This window comes from Peromyscus maniculatus, chromosome 11, assembly GCF_049852395.1.
Source record: "Peromyscus maniculatus bairdii isolate BWxNUB_F1_BW_parent chromosome 11, HU_Pman_BW_mat_3.1, whole genome shotgun sequence".
Taxonomy (NCBI): Eukaryota; Metazoa; Chordata; class Mammalia; order Rodentia; family Cricetidae; genus Peromyscus; species Peromyscus maniculatus.
Window position 1 is genome coordinate 21,798,657 of NC_134862.1, and position 21,698 is coordinate 21,820,354.

At 38.3% G+C, this 21,698-nt stretch overlaps 1 protein-coding gene across 1 annotated transcript; it reads right to left on the bottom strand.

The window, feature by feature from the left end:
• Window positions 1-12,735: 12,735 nt before the first annotated feature.
• On the bottom strand, window positions 12,736-19,119 carry Serpinb4 (serpin family B member 4). The gene is made up of 8 exons (XM_006993693.3): window positions 19,080-19,119; window positions 18,312-18,488; window positions 17,743-17,799; window positions 16,528-16,656; window positions 15,681-15,798; window positions 14,632-14,774; window positions 14,202-14,357; window positions 12,736-13,556 (listed from the first exon to the last, which is right to left on the bottom strand). Exons 2-8 carry the CDS (start codon window positions 18,471-18,473, stop codon window positions 13,152-13,154), a joined length of 1,170 nt encoding a protein of 389 aa, XP_006993755.1. The 5' UTR covers window positions 18,474-18,488; window positions 19,080-19,119; the 3' UTR covers window positions 12,736-13,151.
• Window positions 19,120-21,698: the final 2,579 nt, after the last annotated feature.

Sequence of the window (21,698 nt, forward strand, 5' to 3'; positions counted from 1 at the left end):
CAACCCTTCCATGTACCCCTTCTTACTCTCTTTCAAATCCATGGCGCCTTCTTCATTAATTGCTACATACATATATGTACATTTATCTACATATGCATTCTTAAATATAATCTGCTTGGTCTATATAATGTCACTCGTATGTATGTTTTCATGGTTGACACTTTGGTGTTGGGTAATCAGTTGGTGGGCTTCCCTGGGGAGCATTATTTCTCCCACTCTCCGCAATCCTTATTTGACTAGAGTTCTTTTTTTTTCTTCAATAAAAATGTCAGTCTCTTTAATTTTTTTTCATTTTGTGTTTTTCTTTTTTATTATTAAGAAATTTTCTATTTATTGACATACCAACCACGGATTCCCCTCTCCTCCCTCCTCCTGCCCCTGAGCCTTCCCCCCAGCCCACCTCCCATTCCCACCTCCTCCAAGGCAAGGCCTCCCATGGGGAGTCATCAGAGCCTGGTACATTCAGTTGAGGCTGATCCAAGCCCCTCCCCTTGCACCAAGGCTGTGTAAGGTGTCCCACCATAGGCACTGGGCTCCAAAAAGCCCGCTGATGCACCAGGGACGGATCCTGATCCCACTGCCAGAGGGGCCGCTAAACGGTTCAAGCTAAACACAACTGTAGTTCTTTAGGGCTGAAGTCTCGTGGGCTTCCCCAGTCCGCTTTGGCATGTTTATTGGTAACCAGACATTGTTTTCTTAGAGTTGCGGTTGAAACGCTTTGTGTACTTTGCATTTCAGGCAGGCTTCAGCTTTTTAGTAAGTTTTTAGTAAGATCACGTTGATGACTTATTTTAAACATTTTTCTTGGGCTATCATTACATGTTATGAATTCATTGATTTTTTTGGTCGGTTTTTAGGGTTGCTCATCCATCATTATAAGCCAGTTTTAGATTATTTCCTCAACCTAAAAAGCTGCCCTCGCCTCCAACCACAGGCAATCACTCTCTTCTCTGGCTTTGTAGCATCTTGTTTTCTATGTCTCACATAAGCAGACTCATGACAGAATTTATTTCATGCCTGGCTTCTTTCATCTAGTAGAATGGTTGTGTAGTTCATACTTTTGTAGTATATGCTGATTATTAATTTCCCACTATTGCTGAATAGTATTCTGTTTAATGGAAAAGATTCATTTTATTTATCCATTTGTCAGCCAATGATTTGCTTATTTCTACTTTTTGGCTATTATAAATATTACTACCATGAACATTCATATGAAGATGTTAGTATGCATATATGCTTTTTACTTCTCTTGAGTAGAATCTTGGGTTACACATAAGTTGTTTGGCTTTTGAATAAACCGCTAAACTGTTTCCCTGTGTCAGTATCATTTCACATTTCTATCTGGAGAGTATAAAGGTCCCAGTGTCTTCACATGTTTGCTGGCATCAGTTTTGTGTCTTGATAGTTGGAGTCTTTCCTTTGGATGTGAAATGTTCCATAGTGATTTTTTTTCTTGCATTTCTCTAATGATTAAGTAAGGTGAGCATTTCCCCCATGTACATTTTGCTATTTGTGTGACTTCTTTGTTGAAATGTATAATCAAATCATTTGGTTATTTTAAATGAGTAGCTTACCTTCATGTTTTATTATGGAGTTGATAAACTTCTCATACTCTGAATACAAGTTCTTTATCAAATATGTAATAGGTGAAGATCACCAAACCCTATGGTTTCTTATTAATGTCCTTTAAAATATATACTAGGTTGAAAAGATATAATTTAATATAAAATTATGTAAACAAATTCATTAATTTTAAATAATTTTAATATTCTAGAAAGAAACACATTGATAATTACTTACTATTTCTTTGTCATTAACTAATAGAAGCCATTATTCTATGTCTAGTCTATGGGTTTGTCTCTTCTGGACACATAATATGAGTGATATTGTGTAATAGATGGCCTTTTATTTGATCCTTTGTTACTTACTACAACAATTTAAGATTCAACCAAATTATTGTACATATCAACGCTTAGTTCCTTATTATGTTTAATATTTTGTACAGATGTATCAGATTTTGTCTAGCTGCTCATCAGTTAATAAACATTTATCTTTGAATTATTGGCCACTATGAATGACACTGATAGGGACATTTTGTGTATACTCCCCCCATGGACATATATTTTCATTTCTTTTGAACTATGCTGGGTCATATGTCATCTTATGTTTACCATTTTGAGGAAATTCTGAATTGCCCTACTTTATAATCCTGCAACCAAGTATAATAGATTTAATCTGGGCATGGTGGTGCACACCTTTAATCTTGGCATTGAGAAGGTCGAGGCATGGAAGAACTCTGAGAGCCGAGGCCAGCCTGATCTACAAGCAAGTTCCAGACAGTCAGATACTATTTAAAAAACAAAAACCACAAGCAAAAAGATTTAGTTTGTCTACATCTTTGTCAGTATTTATAATCTTTAAATTTTAACAAGTCTACTCTAGAAAGTGTAACATTGTATCTCACCATAGTTTCCCTCTTTCCTTCCTTCTTCTTTCCTTCTCTTTTTTCTTTCTTCCTTCCTTTTCTTCTCTTTCTTTCTTTCTTTCTTTCTTTCTTTCTTTCTTTCTTTCTTTCTTTCTTTCTTTCTCTCTCTCTCTCTCTCTCTCTCTCTCTTTCTGTCTTTCTTTCTTTCTTTCTTTCTTTCTTTCTTTCTTTCTTTCTTTCTTTCTTTCTTTCTTTCTTCCCTTCTTTCTTTCTTTCTTTCTTCCCTTCTTCCTTCCTTCCTTCCTTCCTTCCTTCCTTCCTTCCTTCCTTCCTTCCTTCCTTCCTTCCTTCCTTTCTTCCTATTTTTGAGACAGGGTTTCTCTACATATCACTGGCTGTCCTGGTACTCACTATGGACTGAGATTAAAAGCATGCATCCCCATGCCTGGCCTGAAGTTTGAAATGCGATCAGAGACTAGCTCATCAGTATTATTGTTTGAGATTACACCTTTGGTATCACATCTAAGGCCTGTTTCCCTAACCAAACAATGAAACACTTCTTTTTGTTTTATTCTAGAAGTTTTGGTTTTGGTTCTTCTATCTAGGTCCACAGTCCATTTGCAGTTTGTGTATGCGTGCCGTGGGGGGTTGGGGTGGATTAGGGCCTTAGCTTATTTTATTTATTGCATGTAGATGTTAAATTGTTCATTTTTAAAAGGGTAATCACATTGACATGGAATTTTCTTGGCATCTTCATTTTAAAAATCAATGGGTTAAAAGTATGAATTTTTGCTTCTGTGCTTTCAGGTCTGTCCCCTTGATTTATATTGCTATTTGTTGACAGCGAGTCTTCTAATCCATGAATGAGAAATAGCTCTTCATTTATTTAGCAGTTTCATTTCTTTGATAAATACTTACATCTGATAAATATGTATATTCAGCATACGTACCTTCTTCTGTTGAATGTGCCCTGACTTTCTAGTACTGTCAGGGGTGACATTTCCTTAATTTCACTCTCATTGTTTATTATTAACTTGTAGAATTATGACATTTTCACATATTGCTTTTATTCTTCCATGTTGATATACACATGCATTGTTATAATTAACTACTTGCTGGTTCCCAAGATTGAAAATTACTTTTCTAAATGCTCCTTATTATATCATTTTCTACCCCTGACTTATGAGGATTTTAATGAAGTTTTTGTGAAATACTTTTCCCTCTTTATTTATATGTACATTGCATATTAAATAAAGCACACATTCCTGGGAAAATACATTTGATCACAGTGTATAATCTTATTGGATTCAGTTAACTACTACCTGTTGGTGGATATTTGCATATGTGCTTGTAAGGGATAAATGTTCTACTTACATAAGGTCCTGAGTAATTGGGACCAGGCGTCTGCTCAGGCTAAACATGAGAAGGTGAAACCAGGTCTGCTGCTTCTTCCATTCACGTGACCACCTCTTTCCAGCATATTAAAAAGGCAGGGACGAAAGAGAGTAGTGATTCATCATCGTTATTAGTAATCAGCCTTTGTGAAGTAGAGTGACTCAATAGGGACAGGCCAATAAGTAAACAGGTGCAATAGGAGTGTTGCCAGCTACAGTTGCCATCCAGGGCTCCAACCAACGCTCCTGCAACAGCTACACATAAGGGGTCTCTTCACTCTACACACACACATTTATATTTGAGCTCCTTTCTTTGGGTTTTCAAGTGTCTTCAATGGATATGAACATCTCTGTAAGTTGTAAAAAGTAATATTGGGAAAACTCAAGTAACATAGTTGGGCAGCATACTATCTGATAAAAGCAGAGGGCTTCTTGTTGCACAGATGTGGGTACCAGCTGGTGCTCAGCTGGCAAGGCTGCTAATCATAGCAAGGCTCTCAACTGGTCTAATTAATCATTGTGGCAATTCTGCACAGAAATCTACTTTGGAAATGGGAATGGGTACTGGGTTCATGTGAAGATTATGGGAGAGAAGTTTTCTTTCCTTGGGGCTCCAGGTGGAACAAAGTAATGTTGACTAAAACTAGGTATGTTTTCCCTCACCATTGAAGAAGCTTTTCCTAACAGTCACTGTTACTGGGTATGAAAAGAACTACAGGAACATACAGTCTCCATAGATGAGTCTTCACCACATGGACATGTTCCGGGAGGTGGCTGAAGGTCACCTGCTTTGAGCAATTAATTGAAAGCAATTTCTCTTGTTGAAATTAGTGGTATGGATGGCAGAGATAACAATAGAGAATAAATGTCTTAGTTTATATTTTTACTGGGCATAAACCATCTACACCTGCATAGGGAATAAAATTAGCAAGTCATTTTAGAATTAAACTTCAAACATTTGCAAGTTAAGTGGTGTTTTCAAATGAAAATTCTTGCTTGCTTTTACTTGGGACAATTTAGATATTGGACACTTCACATCTTCCTCAAAGCAGTTTTGTTTGTTTTGGACTATGCTCAGATGATGAACATCAGATGTGGTGAGAATACAGGATGAATTTGGAGACAACCACTGAAGGAAATACACTACCTAGATGTTACTTTGTCTGTGAGATTTCCCAGAAGTTCCCCTCCCTGGTCCCTCATGTATACAGCTAGAATTGTTCCTTCTTCATTGGTGCGTAGTTCTTTGCTTACACATTTTTACCTCATGTAATACAGGCTAGTTAGTTGTATACTTATCCACTGACAAACTATTATGCTCTTGAGGCTAATAAACATGTCTTAGTCTTCATTTCCTAGTACTTGTACATGGTAAATATTATCAAATCACACTTCTGACACCTTTTGCTGACACCACAAAAAATAGCTTTGTTTAGAAAGGAGTTAGGGCAGTTGACTCAACTTTATGGATAACAATACGCTTGTGAAGGAACACAAACTCATCAAAATGAGCTCTGAGCTTCATGGAGTGAAATAAGACCCAAGGCGAATGAGAAGTACTCTTTCTGCAAGTTGATTTAAAACAATGTGTCTTGGCTTGGGTGGTGACCAGTTACACCCAACTTAGAAAAGTATTTGGGTCAAATGTAAATGACTGGCCATACTACATACTTTACAAGTTATATCCTTCTGAGAAATGGGCAGAGTAGTTGAAGAAATGGGGTGCTGTGGAATGGAGGTTTATGACTATAAGACATGATGAAGATATGCTTCCAAAGGAAGATTCCAGAAGCTCATTACTCACATATGATTTCTAATTCTATTCCTTACCATGTGCCATATCATCTAGTATGTCTCAGTTTTGACATCCATAAAATGCAAATTACTCAAAAAATAGCATGTAGAATAGTTTTTTAGATTAAATATCACTATTTAAATCATAAGTATTGTGATTTAAGTATGAAATATCTTCCATAGGGTCTTGTGTTTGAGCACTTGATCCCAACTAGTGGTGCTGCTTCGGGAGGTTGTGGAAGCTTGAGGAAGTGGGGCCTCTCTGGAGGAAGTAAGTCGCCTGTGGTGGACTGGGAGGACTACTTCCTGTCTGTAGTCCACCCCTCCCTGACGTCTCAGTGTGACATTCCTGCTGCTGTGCCTCCGTGCTGCAGTGGACAGTGCTCCCAAACTGTAAGGCAAGACAAACTCTCCTTTCTACAATTTATTTTAACAGGTATTTTATCTGAGTAACAATAAAGTTAACATACAAAAGGGCTTAAGATAATGCCTCCAAATTGACAAATGCTCAATGAATATCAATTGCTGCCTTTCTCTTTCATGTTCTTGCTTGGAATCTCCACCATCTCCTTTGCTCTGTTATTGGCTATAATAATTGAGTTTAGTAATTCTATTAGTTTGACTTCCAGAAAGAAAACAAAATCACTCAAGGTGTTGAAAAAGAATTTAGACCATCAATATTTTATTTAGATTATCTTAGAGTTGAAAACACAGTACACCAGGTTACCAAACACCCCCACCTACTACCGTCCCTTACTCATTATGCTGCATTTAGTGACATGTAAGAAAGTATCATTGCTGGAGCCCCACAGCAGGCAGAATTTTAGAATAGACTCTAGACTTTGGCTCTTGTTGTACATGCACCCCTTCTTCCAGTTACTCACCAGGTGGTATCTAGGCATTACTGAGTGGGGGTTTTGCAAAAGTAATTAACACCCTGAATTAATTGTTCTTAAAGAATCTGTCAAAGTGGGATACAATCTTCAATGACAGAGGCTCTTTAAATATGGTTTAGACATCAGAAAATTTGACATGAATGGAGTTCCCTTACTAGCTTTGAAGAGAACACCATGCCCACCATGGAGGTGGGCGTGGCTCTTGCTGCTTTCATCACTATAGTGAAAAATTGGAATCAATCCAGCTGTTCATCAACAGATGAATGATAACAAAAGTTTGAATGTGTACACACATAATATATATACTTTCTTAATGGTGTTTTTTGAAAAATAGTTTTAAATTTTGTGAAGTCTACCTTATTAATTTTTTGTTTTACAATGTCTACTTTTCCAGGTCTGATCTAAGAATTTTTGTGCCCATTTCAACTTTACTGTGACTGTGCTTTGTTTGTAGAAGTTCCATAGTTTCACTTTTGCATTCAGCCCTAGGGTTCATTTTGTGGATTTTTGTGAAGGAAGGGTTAAGAATGACTGCCTTCAATGTGGACTTCCGGTGTCCTCAGTCTCTGCATTTGAAAGGAACTTACTTGGATGGACAGTTGCCTTGACACGGTGTGATGTGTAAAATGTGGGGCTATCTTTGGCATGTCTAATGCTTTTATTGGTCTCTGTTTTTCCAGTTCTACCTCATGTCTCATCATGACAGGTTATTCTAAAGTTGTTTGTCTTCTATCAGCGACCATTCAGGCCTTTGTTTATGAGTGTTGGCGTAGTATGTATCATTTCATGTTTTATTTGTGATTCACACTTTCCATCACATCTACAATGAAAATTTAAAGAGTCACATGCTTGGATTCAGTGATGTCTCTTGGAATTTGGGAAGATCCTAGCAACAAAGCTGGTGGGATGTGACTGCAGATGCCGCGCATGCGCCATGAGAGTGTGGAGAGGTTTTTATACACTGAGGACTTATGGGGAGAACAGACAGGCACAAGAATGTTTGAGAAGCCCAATAGGGTCAACTGATTTTGATTTCTACTAAGGCTAAAGGTTGGAACAAAGGTCGTTTCTGCTGTGATCAAGGCTTGCTCGTTTTGAATTTCCCTTGGCTGCCGAAAGAGGGAGCTCCAGTGCTTTCTTACCAACGTTATGGAAGCCAGGACGAAGAAAAGGTTGAGTTTGGAGCCTTTAGTAGTGGTGCATCAAAAAGTGGAATTGCCTGTGGGTCTCTGCATCTACTCCCATCAGTTGCTGAATGATGCTTCTCCGTTAACAACTGGGCTAAGCACCAATCTATGAGTATAGCAGAGTATCATTAGCGATTATTTCATTGAAGTTTTTCCTCCGGTCGTGTTTGGTTCCTGGGTATCCAGGCAGTACCAAGTGTAGGTTCCCTCTTGTGGCATGGGCCTCAGGTCGGACCAGTCATTAGTTGGCCGCTCCCACAAATACTGCACCACCATTATTCCAGCACATCTCACGGACAGGACAGATTGTAGGTCAAGGGTTTTGTGGCTGGGTTAGTGTCCCAGTCCCACTGCTGGAAGCCTTGCCTGGTAACAGAGGATGGTTGGTTCAGGCTCTGGGTCCCTGAGAGTCTTCGCTAGGGTCACTCTGGTAGATTCTAGGGACTTTCCACTGCACTAGGTTTCCATATTACCCGTATATCCTCCCAATTTCAGTCGTCTCTCGGTACTCTCTCCCTCCACTCCTACCTCTCCCACCCCCATGCCTTATCCCTCCTGTTCCCATCCCCACCTATCCCCAGTCTACACACAAAATCCATTTTATTTCCACTTCCTTGGGAAATCCATGCATCCTTCCTCAAGGCTTCCTTGTTACTTATAGCCTCTTTGGGTCTGTGGATCGTAGCATGATAAGCCTTTACTTAACAGCTAATGTCCACTTATAAGTGAATACATACAATGTTTATCTTTCTGAGTCTGGGTTACCTCACTTAGGGTGATTGTTGTTTCTAGTTCTATCTATTTGTCTACAAATTTCATGATGTCATTTTTTTGACAGCTGAGTAATTGTGTAAATGTACCACATTTTCTTTATCCATGTTTCAGTTGAGGGACATCTAGGTTATTTCTAGTTTCTGGCTATTATGAATAAAGCTGCTGTGAACATAGTTGAGCAAGTTTCCTTGTGGTATGATTTAGTATTCTTTGTGTATATGCCCAAGAGTGGTATAGCAGGGTCTTGAGGTAGATCAATTCCCAATTTTCCGAGAAAGCGCTGTATTGGTTTCCATAGTGGCTGTACAAGTTTGCACTCCCACTAGCATTGGAAGAGTGTTTCCATTCTCTGTTTAGACCTGTACAATTGTTAACTGGATTTTTTGGTTTGTTTATCTAGTTTCTTATGCCCTTCATATAGTTTGTGTATTGGATGTGGAGTTGGTGAAAATCTTTTCTCATTCTGTAGGCTGCCATTTTGTCCTATTGATGGTGTCCTTTGCCTTATAGAAGCTTTTCAGTTACATGAGGTTCCATTTATTGTTTATCCTAGTGCCTTGCTATTGGTGTTCTCTTCAGAAAGTTGTCTCCTGTGTCAATGTGTTCAAAGCTATTCTTCACTCTCTCTTCTATCAGGTTTAGTGTATCTGGATTTATGTTGGGGTCTTTGATCCACTTGGACTTGATTTTTGTGTAGGATGATGAATATGGATCTATTCGTATTCTTCTGCATGCAGACATCCAGTTAGGCCAGCATCATTTGTTGAAGATGCTTTTTTCATTGTATATTTCTGGCTTCTTTATAAAAAACCAGGTGTCCATAGGCAAATGGATTTACATCTAGGTCTTAGATTCAATTTCATTAATCAACTTGTCTATTTTTATGCCAATACCATTTGGTTTTTATTAGTATAGCTCTGTAGTACAGCTTGAAATCAGAAATGGTGCCAGGGGAACCCCATAAAAGAGGGAGAGGAAGGAGTGTAGGAGCAAGAGGGGTTGAGGACACTATGAGAACACAGCCCACAGAATCAATTAAGCAGGGCTCATGGGTGCTCACAGAGACTGAAATGACAAGTATGAATCCTGTATGGTCTGATCTAGGTACTCTGCATACGTGTTATGGTTGTGTAGCTGGGTGTTTTTGTGAGACTCCTTAACAGTGGGAATGAAGGGTGTCTCTGACTCTTTTGTCTGCTCTTGGAACCCTTTTCCTCCTACTTGGTTGCCTTAACCAGCCTTGATATGAGAATTTGTGCTTAGTCTTACTGTAATTTGTGATGCCACGTTCCATTGATATTCCTGGGAGTCCTGCTCTTTTCTGAAGGGAAATGGAGGATGAGTGGATTGGGGAAGAGATCAAGTATGTTGCGGGGGAGGGGGAGCTGGGAGGAATGAAGGGAGGGGAAACTAAGGTGTGGATGTAATGAATGAGAGAGGAATAAAAAATGGAGTCAGAGCAGCTGCACTGGGTTCTTGTTCGTAGGTACTGCAGTCTGACAACACACACCACGGTGGACATTTGCCGTGACCATTTCTCGGCTGTTTGCATTTCCTCTTCGTTCTTGGGCATTTTTCATTACTTTCAGTGTTCACTTTTATGCTCACCGTTGCCATAACTATGGTTGTTCAGGGCTTACAGCATGCATACTCAGCTTACTGCTCGCTATCATTAGATAAGACCTTTACTGTAAGACACCTTAGCTTACAGTAGTGTCCTTCAGCCTGGTGTTCTCTCTGCATGGGTTTCATTTCTACATTTATCACATATTCCATAGTAAGTACTTAATTCTTTTTGCTTCAGATAGTTACCTTTAAAAAATTGACCAAAATATCTTTTATTTGCCCACTTATTTAACATTTTGATTATTCTTCATTGTTTGGAAATATTTCAGCTTCTGTGTTTTTTTAATTTTATTTTTGTATCGTGTGACTAAGTTTTGGGAAAAATTCAATTCGCTTCCCTCTCAGAAGCGTGGGAATGACCTGAACTCTAAGGGTATTTAGGAGGGAATCATAAGGAATATGTCAATAATGTTGCTGATCTCAAAGAGATTGTAGTTGGTTCACTTAGAGGTTAAGGTGGGAGAGAGCATAGACTGGGGGATGAATGAGAAATACTTCCTGGAATAGGATTTTCACATTACTGAAAGCCATTGCCTTGTTCTGTGAACTGTCCTTTTCAACCCCACATCAGGCAGCTGTTTGAGGAGATATTGGTTCATTTGCGTTTTTCTCACATGATACCAAAAGCTCCTTTATAGAAATATGATAGTCCAGTTCATATAGTCACTTTATATTCCAGACGAAATCTAAAAAAGTCTGAGTGAGCTCATTTGTAAATTCTAAGTTAGACAACTCGCTGTAATTAACCCTTCTTCCAAAAATGTTATTTTATGAAACAATGTCCACAAGATTGCATCAATTTTACATAACTTTGCATTTCAGGAAGTCATGGTTTTTGATGTGGTCTTGAAGTCAATAGTTCATTCTCTGTTTTAAAACAAAATCAGGGAAGATGGCTCCTATGTGCCATGACAAGAACAGAGTTGAATGTTTCCCAGGTGAAGCTGCTCTTTCCTACTCAGGAGTTCACACCGCGAACACTCAGAACACTCAGCTGTGGAATTCCCATGAGGGTATTGTGCGATTTATGAACAAATAGAACCAATTTTACAAATATAGTCTAATTTTGAGCCATATTTGCTACTCCAAAGATTACTAAAACAAAGATCCCTAATATTAAAATATGCTTGATTGAAATAGCTACAAATGACTTGTATTTCCAAAATCAAAACAAAACAAAGAGCAAAATAAAACAAAACTTTTTGATGCTTATCAAGTTGTGCAGATTGCTGTGACTCTTCTTTAGAGTAAGCAGTATGTAAGATCTTATTCTCTTCTAAGCAAGTTTGTCCCTGACTCTGCAGGTTCTTACCACATGTGCAATTTTCAGAGCACTGAACATGAAGTTGGATTTCCACTGATTTTGAAAGTCAAAGTTTACCTGACCTGGGACCACCCGGGAGTGGGCAGGTCAGACCCTTTGTGACTGTGCAGATTTAGACAAGCCTAATTCTTTTCTGCAAGTCAGAGATTATGAGCTGTGGAAAGTGGGGCTCCTCTTTAAAGTTCCGAACACAGGATGGGTGGTGAAAAGATGAGGGAAGGATTAGAGAAGGCCAGCAGGTTTTTCCTGCTCTGACAACTTGCATTCAAAGTAGATCAAAAGAGATGACAGGTGTCTTTTTGTCAAAGCGCTGTGAGAACATTCTCATTTCCACACAGCCCTGAACATCAGGTAGACATCCTGGTTTCACCATTTCTGTCTACTCTGCTGGGGTGATGTAGTTTAAATATTCCTCCAGAGATAGATTCCATGTACCCACATGTGTACTGGTTATTATTTCTTCTTTGTAAAGACACAAACCATGTCACACTCTACAGACTCACTGACTCTTTTAACAACTTCATCTGATATTGTTAAAAGTTGAAACCATTGATTTTCTCTTATAGTCTTTTGGGTTCAATATTTCTAGTGATTCCTATTTAATTTAAGTTTGAATTTGAAATTTGGGTACCTCTATTTTAATTGCTGAAGAGTCAACCCCTTCTATTTTCATTTATTAAGAGCCCTTCCTGGTAAGGTACATACGTTAAATTTTGTCACATAATTTTCTAGGTTGTTAAGCTGAGCTGTAGAATGTTCTGTAGTGATGGGATTAGGATAGTAGAAGTGTTCAAAATTGCATGGTGTAAGGTACTACATGCTAGCCACAGCAACTAGTGAGGTAAGAAAATGTACTAATTTTGCTTAATGTAACTTCATCTAATTTATATGTGACTCTAGCTAGCTAATGATTATTACATTAGACAGTACAGATCTCTAGGGCTTTCCTGGGCTGCTGATATAGTAAATGATATTGTTTCTAATCTGTTTATCTTTGATAAAATTATTCTTTTACTTTGTAGTATTTTAAATATTCTTTGGGCTAGAGAATTGGCTTAGTGGTAGAGAACTTGTCTAATATGCAAGGGGCCTTGAGTTGAATCCCCAGCACTATAATAAACAATAAATCTGTAAAGTTTTCTTGTTATTAAAAAGAATAAAATAAGCATGTATAAAAATGTATCTGCATACCACCCCAGCTTAGAATTAGCTGATATGTTTTGAATATTTCCTTCCATATGATTAGCACATTTCCAACTTATATTCCTTATGTATGACTGGTCTCTTTAAAGTTGAAAATACAGTAAATAAGTTGAAAAAATCATTACTTTATTCTAATGTATTTTATAAAATCACAAAAATTAGAAGCATATGAAGAGCCCCAGATATCTCCTAAAGTCAAAGATATGTAGGTATTTATATTCATCAGTTTAAAGAGAATGTATGATTTACTTTATTAGCTCATTTAAAACAGGTCACAAACTCTGTTAGAGTAAAAGAAACTATATTAAAATATCCTCTCATCTTTTCATTGAACATTTTTCCCAGAGAATGTTTATATGGAGAAATCAGGTTTATATGGATATATAAGAAGCAAAAAATAGAGATGTTCTGCTTTAACCACTGCACTCTTAGTGATGATTCTGAGATGGCAACGAGAAACGAAGCCAGACAAACTGTTGTTTCCAGGCCTCCATGGACTTCCCCGGAAGCATGGCAGAGTGACAGCACCTAAGGGGAAGACATTCTGCCAAAGAAGAGGATGCTGTTGGTCTTGTTTTGCTTGATGAAGAATAGGAAAGGGTGATCACAAGAGAAATCTTCACTTATTAATGCTGATGTTAGAGCAACTTCTACCCCTGTGGCAGCTGCAGCTTCTGTCCCCTCTTCAGTCACCTCCACAAAGGACTTGTGTAAAACTTTAGACACCACGAGGCCTTCCTTGCTGCTCATGCCCGAGAAGTCGGCTTTCTGTGTGTTGAAGGCATCCACCATCCCCATGTGCTTCAATGGATCTGGGAGGTCATACTTCTGCTCCACTCTGAATCGTGGTAAGGATAAATACAACTCTATCATGTCCATATTCTGTGGGCTTGTCCACTCTATTAACTTATCAGCAGTGAGCTTATCTTCAAGCTATAAAAATAGAGGAAAAGAAATTGTCATGATTAACTGAAAGCCCGTAACTCACATGAACAATGAATGAAAGGGGAACCTTTAGCAATAAACATTAGAAACACTGTATTGTATAAATATAACAAATACTGATGATTCAGTATAGATATCATTTATTTAGATAATTTAAAATTAGATATCATTATCACCAATATTAAAAAGTAGAATCATTATTTTGTACAGAATTGACTATATATATTATTTTTTGCTACTAGCCACCTATGTAACTTTAAATAAATGTTTCTTTATATTTTCTTGACACCTATAGTTATTATATAATGCTCTAGGTTTTACATTTTTATTCAAAATATTTATAAACATTTTCTACATTGTGATTTATTTCTTTCAACAAATTTGACTTGTTCCTTCTTATTGGCATGGATATTAAATGTGTGTAACTGTACTTGATTACTAATTAGGCAAGCCTCCAAGTGTGTTTCAGGCTGTGTGTAGAGGAACACTTGTAATACAGGACGAAACACTGTATTTCCTTTAAAATATTTCATTGTTGTCATGTTTAATTATTTTCATTAGGGTCTTGTTTAATTTTGATAGCTTAGGAAGAAATCAGGCGACAGAAAGAAGAGTAGAGGACAGAAGCTTTACCTCCTTCAGACCATCGATTTCATCTGGTAGTAGAATAAACATGCTTAGCTCTTTGCTTTTGTATGGTATTTCCACAATCTTGGCCTGCACATCCTCCAGCAAGTTAAAGTTAAACTTGCTTCTTTGTTTCATCATCTGGACGGGTTTCCTAGTATTCTGTAACAAATCAATGTGTCAAACACATACCAAGGGAGACATAAGACAGCATAGATAATATTGTTGAGATACCAAACACATCAACATCCTTTGAAGAGATAACCCTGAAATTATGTGAAGTCAAAACAAAAGTTTCTTTAGTTGTTCCTACTTAACAAAGTTACAAGACTAAAACACATGACATATTTCATTTTGTACTTTCTGCAGCATCACTTGTATTTAAATTGAAATATCCACACATCACTATATGACATTATGTGAATAAAATACCAACCTTGTTCAGCCAAAAGTTTTCTTCTCCGGTATGCTTTTCATCAAATTTGTGATCCCATTGTCCTTTGAAATACACTGCATTCACCAGAACCAGTCTAGTGTCACTGCCCAGGCTCCCATCAGGAAATAAGTCTTTGATTTTTCCTGCCAGGGAAAGAACAAAATGTCTGTCATCAAAGTAGAAGGAACTTGTCTGGAGGATGCTTTACAAGAGTTCACCATTGCTCGCTTATCACTTGTTAACCCAAGTCATTACTTGAAGGACTCATTGACTTGTTCATAAGACATAGCCTTCCTCACAGTACCTTGTGTGTCTTGGGATGGACATATCAATTCTTGTCAGAGGAAAGACATTTAGGCTTTCTGTCTGGGTGATTATGGCCAGCTCACAGTGAATACTGACAAGCTGTTTGGATCTCCTCTGTCAGCTTACCTCTGCTCCTTCCTCTCTCTGTAACTTACGTTTTTCCCTTCATTTTAAGGTTCACTACCTAAAGTGTTATTTTACCCAAGGCCTGATTGTTCTTTTATACAAATGAGTATTCTATCATCTGAAGCACATTCCCGGTAATGTCAAACACTATTCCAGGTGTGTCCCCCTGTTCACTTTTATGTTGGACTGCTGCAGGCTTGACCCTTCAAGAGAGTGAGATATGTCTGCAGAGTGGAAACTTTGTTGAGATCTCTGCACTAGGTGGTGAAAAGGGTGATAAATCCTTTCAGGAGGTCAAGGATTTCAGGAGGTCATGAGCTGAGATGAGAAGTGCCTTGTTTTCATGACTGGCAAAAGAGAAAGGGACTTTCTCTGTCTTTTTCTCTTAGCTTTCCAGAATTGACTGTGACTTAAAAAATGGATATGATATCAAAACATGTCTGGGTGGAGACTTCAGGTTCTCAAAAATACCACTTAGTAAGCTAAATGTAAATGATTCTGTTTCCACTGATTGACTTTCTGCTTACTTCTCCATACTTCTTCCTGGCTCACTTCATATTTATGGAGACCATCCCACCATCTCTGGTACTTCGTCCAGTGACCCTCCTATACAATACCGTTTGTTTGGCTTTCCACCCAAGAATTAATCTTCTTTTGGCTTTCGTCTGCAGCATGTGCAAAGTCAAGTGATTCCACATTGGCATGGTAAAATTTCTTAATGTCTTCCAAAAATTCCTTTGATACATGAAGGAACCAAAAAGAATCAAGAACAATTTAGATATTCAAATTTCACTATTTGTGATGATACTAGAATCTGATAGCAGACCCTGGCCACATCTGTTGTTCTATGAACATGCAGATTTTTTTACTCAGGTAATTTTATGTAGGCACTGTGAGAACACATTGTGTGAAGGCTGGTGCAGGGATGTCACTGAAGGTCAACACCGTATGGTAAAAGGCCGGTGGACAAAAGGCTAGGACTTGCAAAGTTCCCAGTAGTCAAGAGAGTTGATTTACTCCTGAGGTAAGCTACCACTGAGTTCAACCACTGCATTTCTCATTTGATTACATCTTCAATGCAGGAAATGCTGTATGCCCTGGCACTTCCCAATTCTCCCCAGGATCTCCTCAAACTTGCCCATTCCAGAAACATTCCATTTGCCATAAATCTCCTGCCATAATCTCTATGATTGAGTCAGTGCTGGCTCATTACTAACATCTCATGACAAACTCTGCTGACGTTACATTCTCTCTCATGGGACAGTTCCCGAGCCCATGCTTGATACATGTACATCACTAGGGTCTTGGACAATCCAGTGGGTTGGATCTGTGACTATGGAGCTGGTTCTCCCTGGGCAAATGTTGCCTCCCCAAGTCTGCCTGGCCTCACTCTTACATATGGCCGTTCAGACATGTAGGACCTAGGGTGCAGATTAATGGTAAGCAAAGTCAGGTGCAACTTACCTGGAGAAATGGGAAATCCTCTGCTCCATAGATACTGTTGGCTGCCTTCAGATCATAAGCATCATTGCATTTGTTTAGTTGAGTCATAAGCTTTTGAAATTGGTGATGGAGATTTTCAGACTTTTCATCCTTCAATGTCAAAAAGGGTATTCATTGAGCCACTCTGCTAATATAAATACTAAACTCAAAATAAATACCCAAACACCTGCAATCCCAAAGACAATTTTTTGAATATTCTCTGATAGCTGTTGTATTTTAACTTAAATATTCCCACTTTACATTCATCTTCTTCCAGAAATGCCTTTCTTCTTTCTTTAACACATTCCAACATGCTGCCTTTTGAACTAAATATGCAGTGCTTTTAGGCTGTCTTGGCTTACGTTGTCTCAAGGTTGACATCCTCTGCGTATAATGTAGTATGTGCCCACTAGTCATTTAAGGACTGGACTATATGTCAGAATCTAAGTCAGAGTACAATCCAGATTAAAACAAAAAAGGTTCAGGAAATTTAATTACCATTTAAAGAGATGCTAGCTACAGAGCCAAAATTTGAATCTAAGTAACTTTGAATCAGGACACCTCTCTTTTTTAGCTAAGAGGTTACATGGGTAAGGCTCTAAACCCATATAGATATGATAACAATCATTTCCCAAAATGTACTTGAATATGTGCTTATTTCTCTTAATCTGATGGTTAAATTAAAATAAAATTTTTTTAAGTAACATTATTGTGATAATGGCAATTACTGTTATCTTACAATAACAATAGCTACCATTCATTATACTTTTGTATTTGTGACAGGCCAGACATTTCTGTAAGTGCTGTATATATTGAGTAATATTCCTTTTAAATCCCACTGTACTAGAATTCAGTCACAGTGATACTCTTTGTCCTCATCTCTTTTGTTTGGAAATTCCTTTACAGATTGATTTTTTAAAGTGTGAAATGAGCCGGGCAGTAGTGGTGCACACCTTTAATCCCAGCACTTGGGAGGCAGAGGCAGGTGGATCTTTGTGAGTTTGAGGCCAGCCTGGCCTACAGAGTGAGTTCCAGGAAAGGCGCAAAGCAACACAGAGAAACCCTGTCTCGAAAAACAAAACAAAACAAAACAAAACAAAACCAAAAACCAAAACAAACAAACAAACAAACAAGAAAACCTGTGAAATGTTCACTTTAAATTATATGTTAAATTATATGTTAGAAATCTGGACTCACATGACAGTCTGCAGATTTTTCTGTTGTCTTCTTCGTGGCTTCACTGAATTGAAGAACCTGAAAGAGAAGCAAGTGTGACAAGAAAACTTTGCTTAGAGTTCTGTCTAAATCCAATGAAACAAAATCAGAACAAAACCCTGAAAAACAAATAAGAAAATTAAAAATTAGAAAAAATTCCTCCAAATCTAAGTACAAGAGTTTGTAAGAAACACCAAAAGTTGATTCACTGGTCTTGTGAATAGATGTTCATCCACTCACTGCCCAGGGAACACCTCAGTTCACACCCCTCAGAGCTGAGCCAATCTATTGCTTCCATTGGTAGTCTCCACAGTTTATGTTCACAAGCAGCAGTCATCCTGGCCCAGCACCCAAAGGATGTCCAGGAAGTATCTGGACCATGTTTGGGAAGGGTGTGTCCCTCCCACAGTTCTGTGCTTATGGTCATGGCAGTGTCTACTCAACATCTGTTCTTCATCTCAGGGCTCTGTCTTTATCATCATCTGTCTGTGCACTGACAGAGGATGGAGAGACAAGTTCAAGCTGGTTGACAAAATGAAGTTTACACTTACCTTCTCGATTTGTTGTCTAGTGTTCCCTTTGGCTCCGAGCTGGAGCATTGCTAATGCTGTCATGATACTGACTGGGGAGTAGAAGATGTTGTCCTCTGTTTCTCTGAGCTGCCGGTACAGCTCAAGTGTGAAATTCGTAGTTGCTTCAGCAAACAGATGCATGGTGACCTTAAAGTCCTAGACCAAAATAAAGTCAGCACAAAGTTTAGAATGACTTCACTAAATGGACTGTCACTCTGCAATGAACAATTCTTAAAGGAAATGACATATCTGTATTATAAGATGCTGGCAAATAAATTTATTATTTTTCAAGTTTTCCACAATGTACATATACTACTTTCCTAATTAGAAGTCATGAAAACAGCATCTTTAAGACTTTTGCATACAACTAATAGGGAATCCTTTTATCTTTCTTTCCTCAACAGCTGTGCTAGGTTTGGGTCAAAAGGTTTATAATGAATTCCAAGATAAAGATTTCTGTAGCTAGTATCCAGTTAGCTGTCTAAAGTCACCTCTCAACTTTTCCTTTAAGATGCTGTAGTTGCCAGACACAGTCCTTAAATGCTTGGGAGAATACCTATGTTTACATGGAAATAAATTATTTAGATAAACAACAAATTAAGTGAAGGAGGCATTTAACTTTTATTTTTTGTGGCAGATCAAGAATAATACAATCAGGCAAAATATCACATACACATGAAATGAAAAACACCATTGTTACCCTCAAACACAATTCAAAGTTTAGCAGTATTGGCTGGAAGCACTTACTTGTGTTTCTGTAGGAAGAAGTGGGGAGGAAGAATATGAGCCTGTGTGTGGCTGATCTTGAGACCTGGAATATATACGTCTCTTCCTGCTGCCACTGCCTTGTCATTTCAGTGGTATTTCAAGTAAATCAACTTCAGATTTCGTAACCAGATTAGCTTTTCAGTTATGCAAATTTGTGAGAAAAGACTGGCTTAATATCTTACCAGATGTTTCCCCTTTCCACAGGACACACTACAGATCGACTTTTAACCGTTGTCAATTGCTGACTCATCAGAATTGCACATAGGTACTTTTCTAATAGCAATGACGTTACTTTAAAATTTCAGCCTTGCTATGTTCTCGACAACTCTTCAATTATTCCAGTAAAACTACCCTTATTTTAGGTTGTTGAATTGCCTTTATGGCACATCTCAGGTACCAAACAACTAAAAAGCTAACATTAGCTACTTTTTCTTCATGAAAGATTCATTAATTCTGTCAATTTCTCTAGTAATTACTCTATGCAAAGAGGAAAATAGTTCTAATGCTAGTCCAAAGAGATGCTGGAGAGTGTGGAGAACAAGGCTTTTTTTTTTCAATCTCTCCATGGTACTCTGCCTTGCCACAATTACTTCCTAAGCCTCCTGAAGCTTCCTTGGACTTTTCTGTTGCTTAAAGAATGTGAGAAAATTACTTATCTTGCATGGGCATTCTAGTAACTGGAAGAGCAGTTGAAACAAATGAGTCTGTTTGAACAGCAGCTTTCTTTCTAATGCTTTCTGTGAAAAGCAAACAGCAGAGTGATTTGTTCTTTCTGACTTATTGAGTTAGCTGAGTTGGTGAACACAGCCTCTCCCTTCACTTCACTGTTACTGCATCGATTCAGGCTCATGGATGTCAGGGTCAAATGCATTCAAGAAATTATTGGAGCACACTAAAGTGTATTACTAGGTTATTAATGTAAGATATCGCTCATTACTCCATGTAGATATTTACAGCGCTAAAACCCTCTCTTAAAACAACTGTCATTGTGTTTTACAGAGTCTAATATGCCGTGCTTTAATTTTCATTTGATTGTAGGAATTTTTAAATTTCCCTCTTGAATTTTTTGACAACTCAGTAATTGTTCAAAAATGTTTTATTCAGCATGCTTGTGTTTATATATTTTGTTTTATTCAGCATCCATGTGTTTACACATGTTCTATCTTTTTCTTGCTGTGGATCTCCAGTTTTGGTTGACCATTATCCAACAGAGTTTAGGAAGCTATTTCAGTATGCTTGCGTTATTAAGACTTGCTTTCTGACTTATTTTGGAGGAATTCAATGGTAATCACAAAATGTGCAATCTGCAACTGTTTTTGTAGATTTCTGTTAAATTCCATAAAGCAGTTCCAAAACTAGTAGAATAAAGAAATAACAAAGAACTGATCTAAAATTAATGAAGTAGAAACCGAAAGAACAATAAAAAGGGTCAATGTGACAAAGATCTGGTTCTTTGAAAAGATAAACAAGTTTGGCAAGCCCTTTGCCAAACTAGCCAAAGAAAGACAGAAGACTCAGTACAATTACAGAGAAGGAGGGTGTATTAAACAGATCCTGCTGAAGTCCAGATGATCACTGGGGAATGTCTGGAGAGCTTAGTGTCTTAGAATTTCTATTGTGATGAAACACTATGACCATAAGCAATGTGGGGAGGAATGGTTTATTTCACTTCCACATCTGTGTCATAGTCCTTTACTGAAGGGAGTTATGGTATGGGCGCCAGCAGGGTAAGAGCCTGGACCCAGGGCCTGATGCAGAGGCTGTGGAGAAGTGCTGCTTACTGTCTTACTTTCATGGTCAGGATGCTCCACTCCACAGCTCTGCTGTTCCTGGTCGTTACCCATGCCATCGGCATCTCCAAAATGCTGGGCTCTCTTGCTACCACTGGACTTCACTTTTACCAGTAGCCTCTCCTGTGATCTCTTCAGATTCTCTAATCCTGACACATGGTGCTGAGCCTCAACTTTTCTCCATGACCCCTTCAGTCATGGCCTTCTACTGTAACTGAGGCTGTTCCTTCACCCATGACCTCTCTCAGTGCCAAAGCTCAGTTGTTCTTCATGATACCTTCATGCCCTTAAAACTAGTACTAGCTGAATGATTCTTACATATTACTAAGTTTGGCTGCAAGCAGGAGATGCCGGAGAACTACATGGCCAAGATGTGAACTTGACTTCTACTTCTTAGTTTGTATTAACAATTCAAGCCAGATTTGATGGGAGATGACTGAAATCCCAACATTTGGCAGGTGGAGTCAGGAATTCAGTCTATATTGGACCACAGGGTGAATCTGAGGCCAGCCTGGGCAATGAGAGACCTTGTCTCAAGAAATATAGCAACTTACATGGATAAAAACTTTCAATGCAAGATATAAAACTTTCTCTTTTTTGCTATTTTATTTTATTTTTATTTTATAATTTAATTTTACATATCAGCCACGGATTTCCCTGTCCTCCTTCCTCCTGCCCCCCTCCCCCAACCCACCCCCCATTCCTATCTCCTCCAGGGCAAGGACTCCCCTGGGGATTCAGCTCAGCCTGGTAGATTCAGTCAAGGCAGGTCCAGTCCCCTCCTCCCTTCACCCAATTTTCAAATTAC

Excerpts from the sequence above, each read along its gene's own strand:
- Serpinb4 (XM_006993693.3), bottom strand. The coding sequence starts at position 18,473 with ATGCATCTGTTTGCTGAAGCAACTACGAATTTCACACTTGAGCTGTAC. Across the intron at positions 17,800-18,311 it reads CTAGACAACAAATCGAGAAG|GTTCTTCAATTCAGTGAAGC; the intron begins GTAAGTGTAAAC and ends CTTCTCTTTCAG. Across the intron at positions 15,799-16,527 it reads AGGATTTCCCATTTCTCCAG|GAATTTTTGGAAGACATTAA; the intron begins GTAAGTTGCACC and ends CATGTATCAAAG.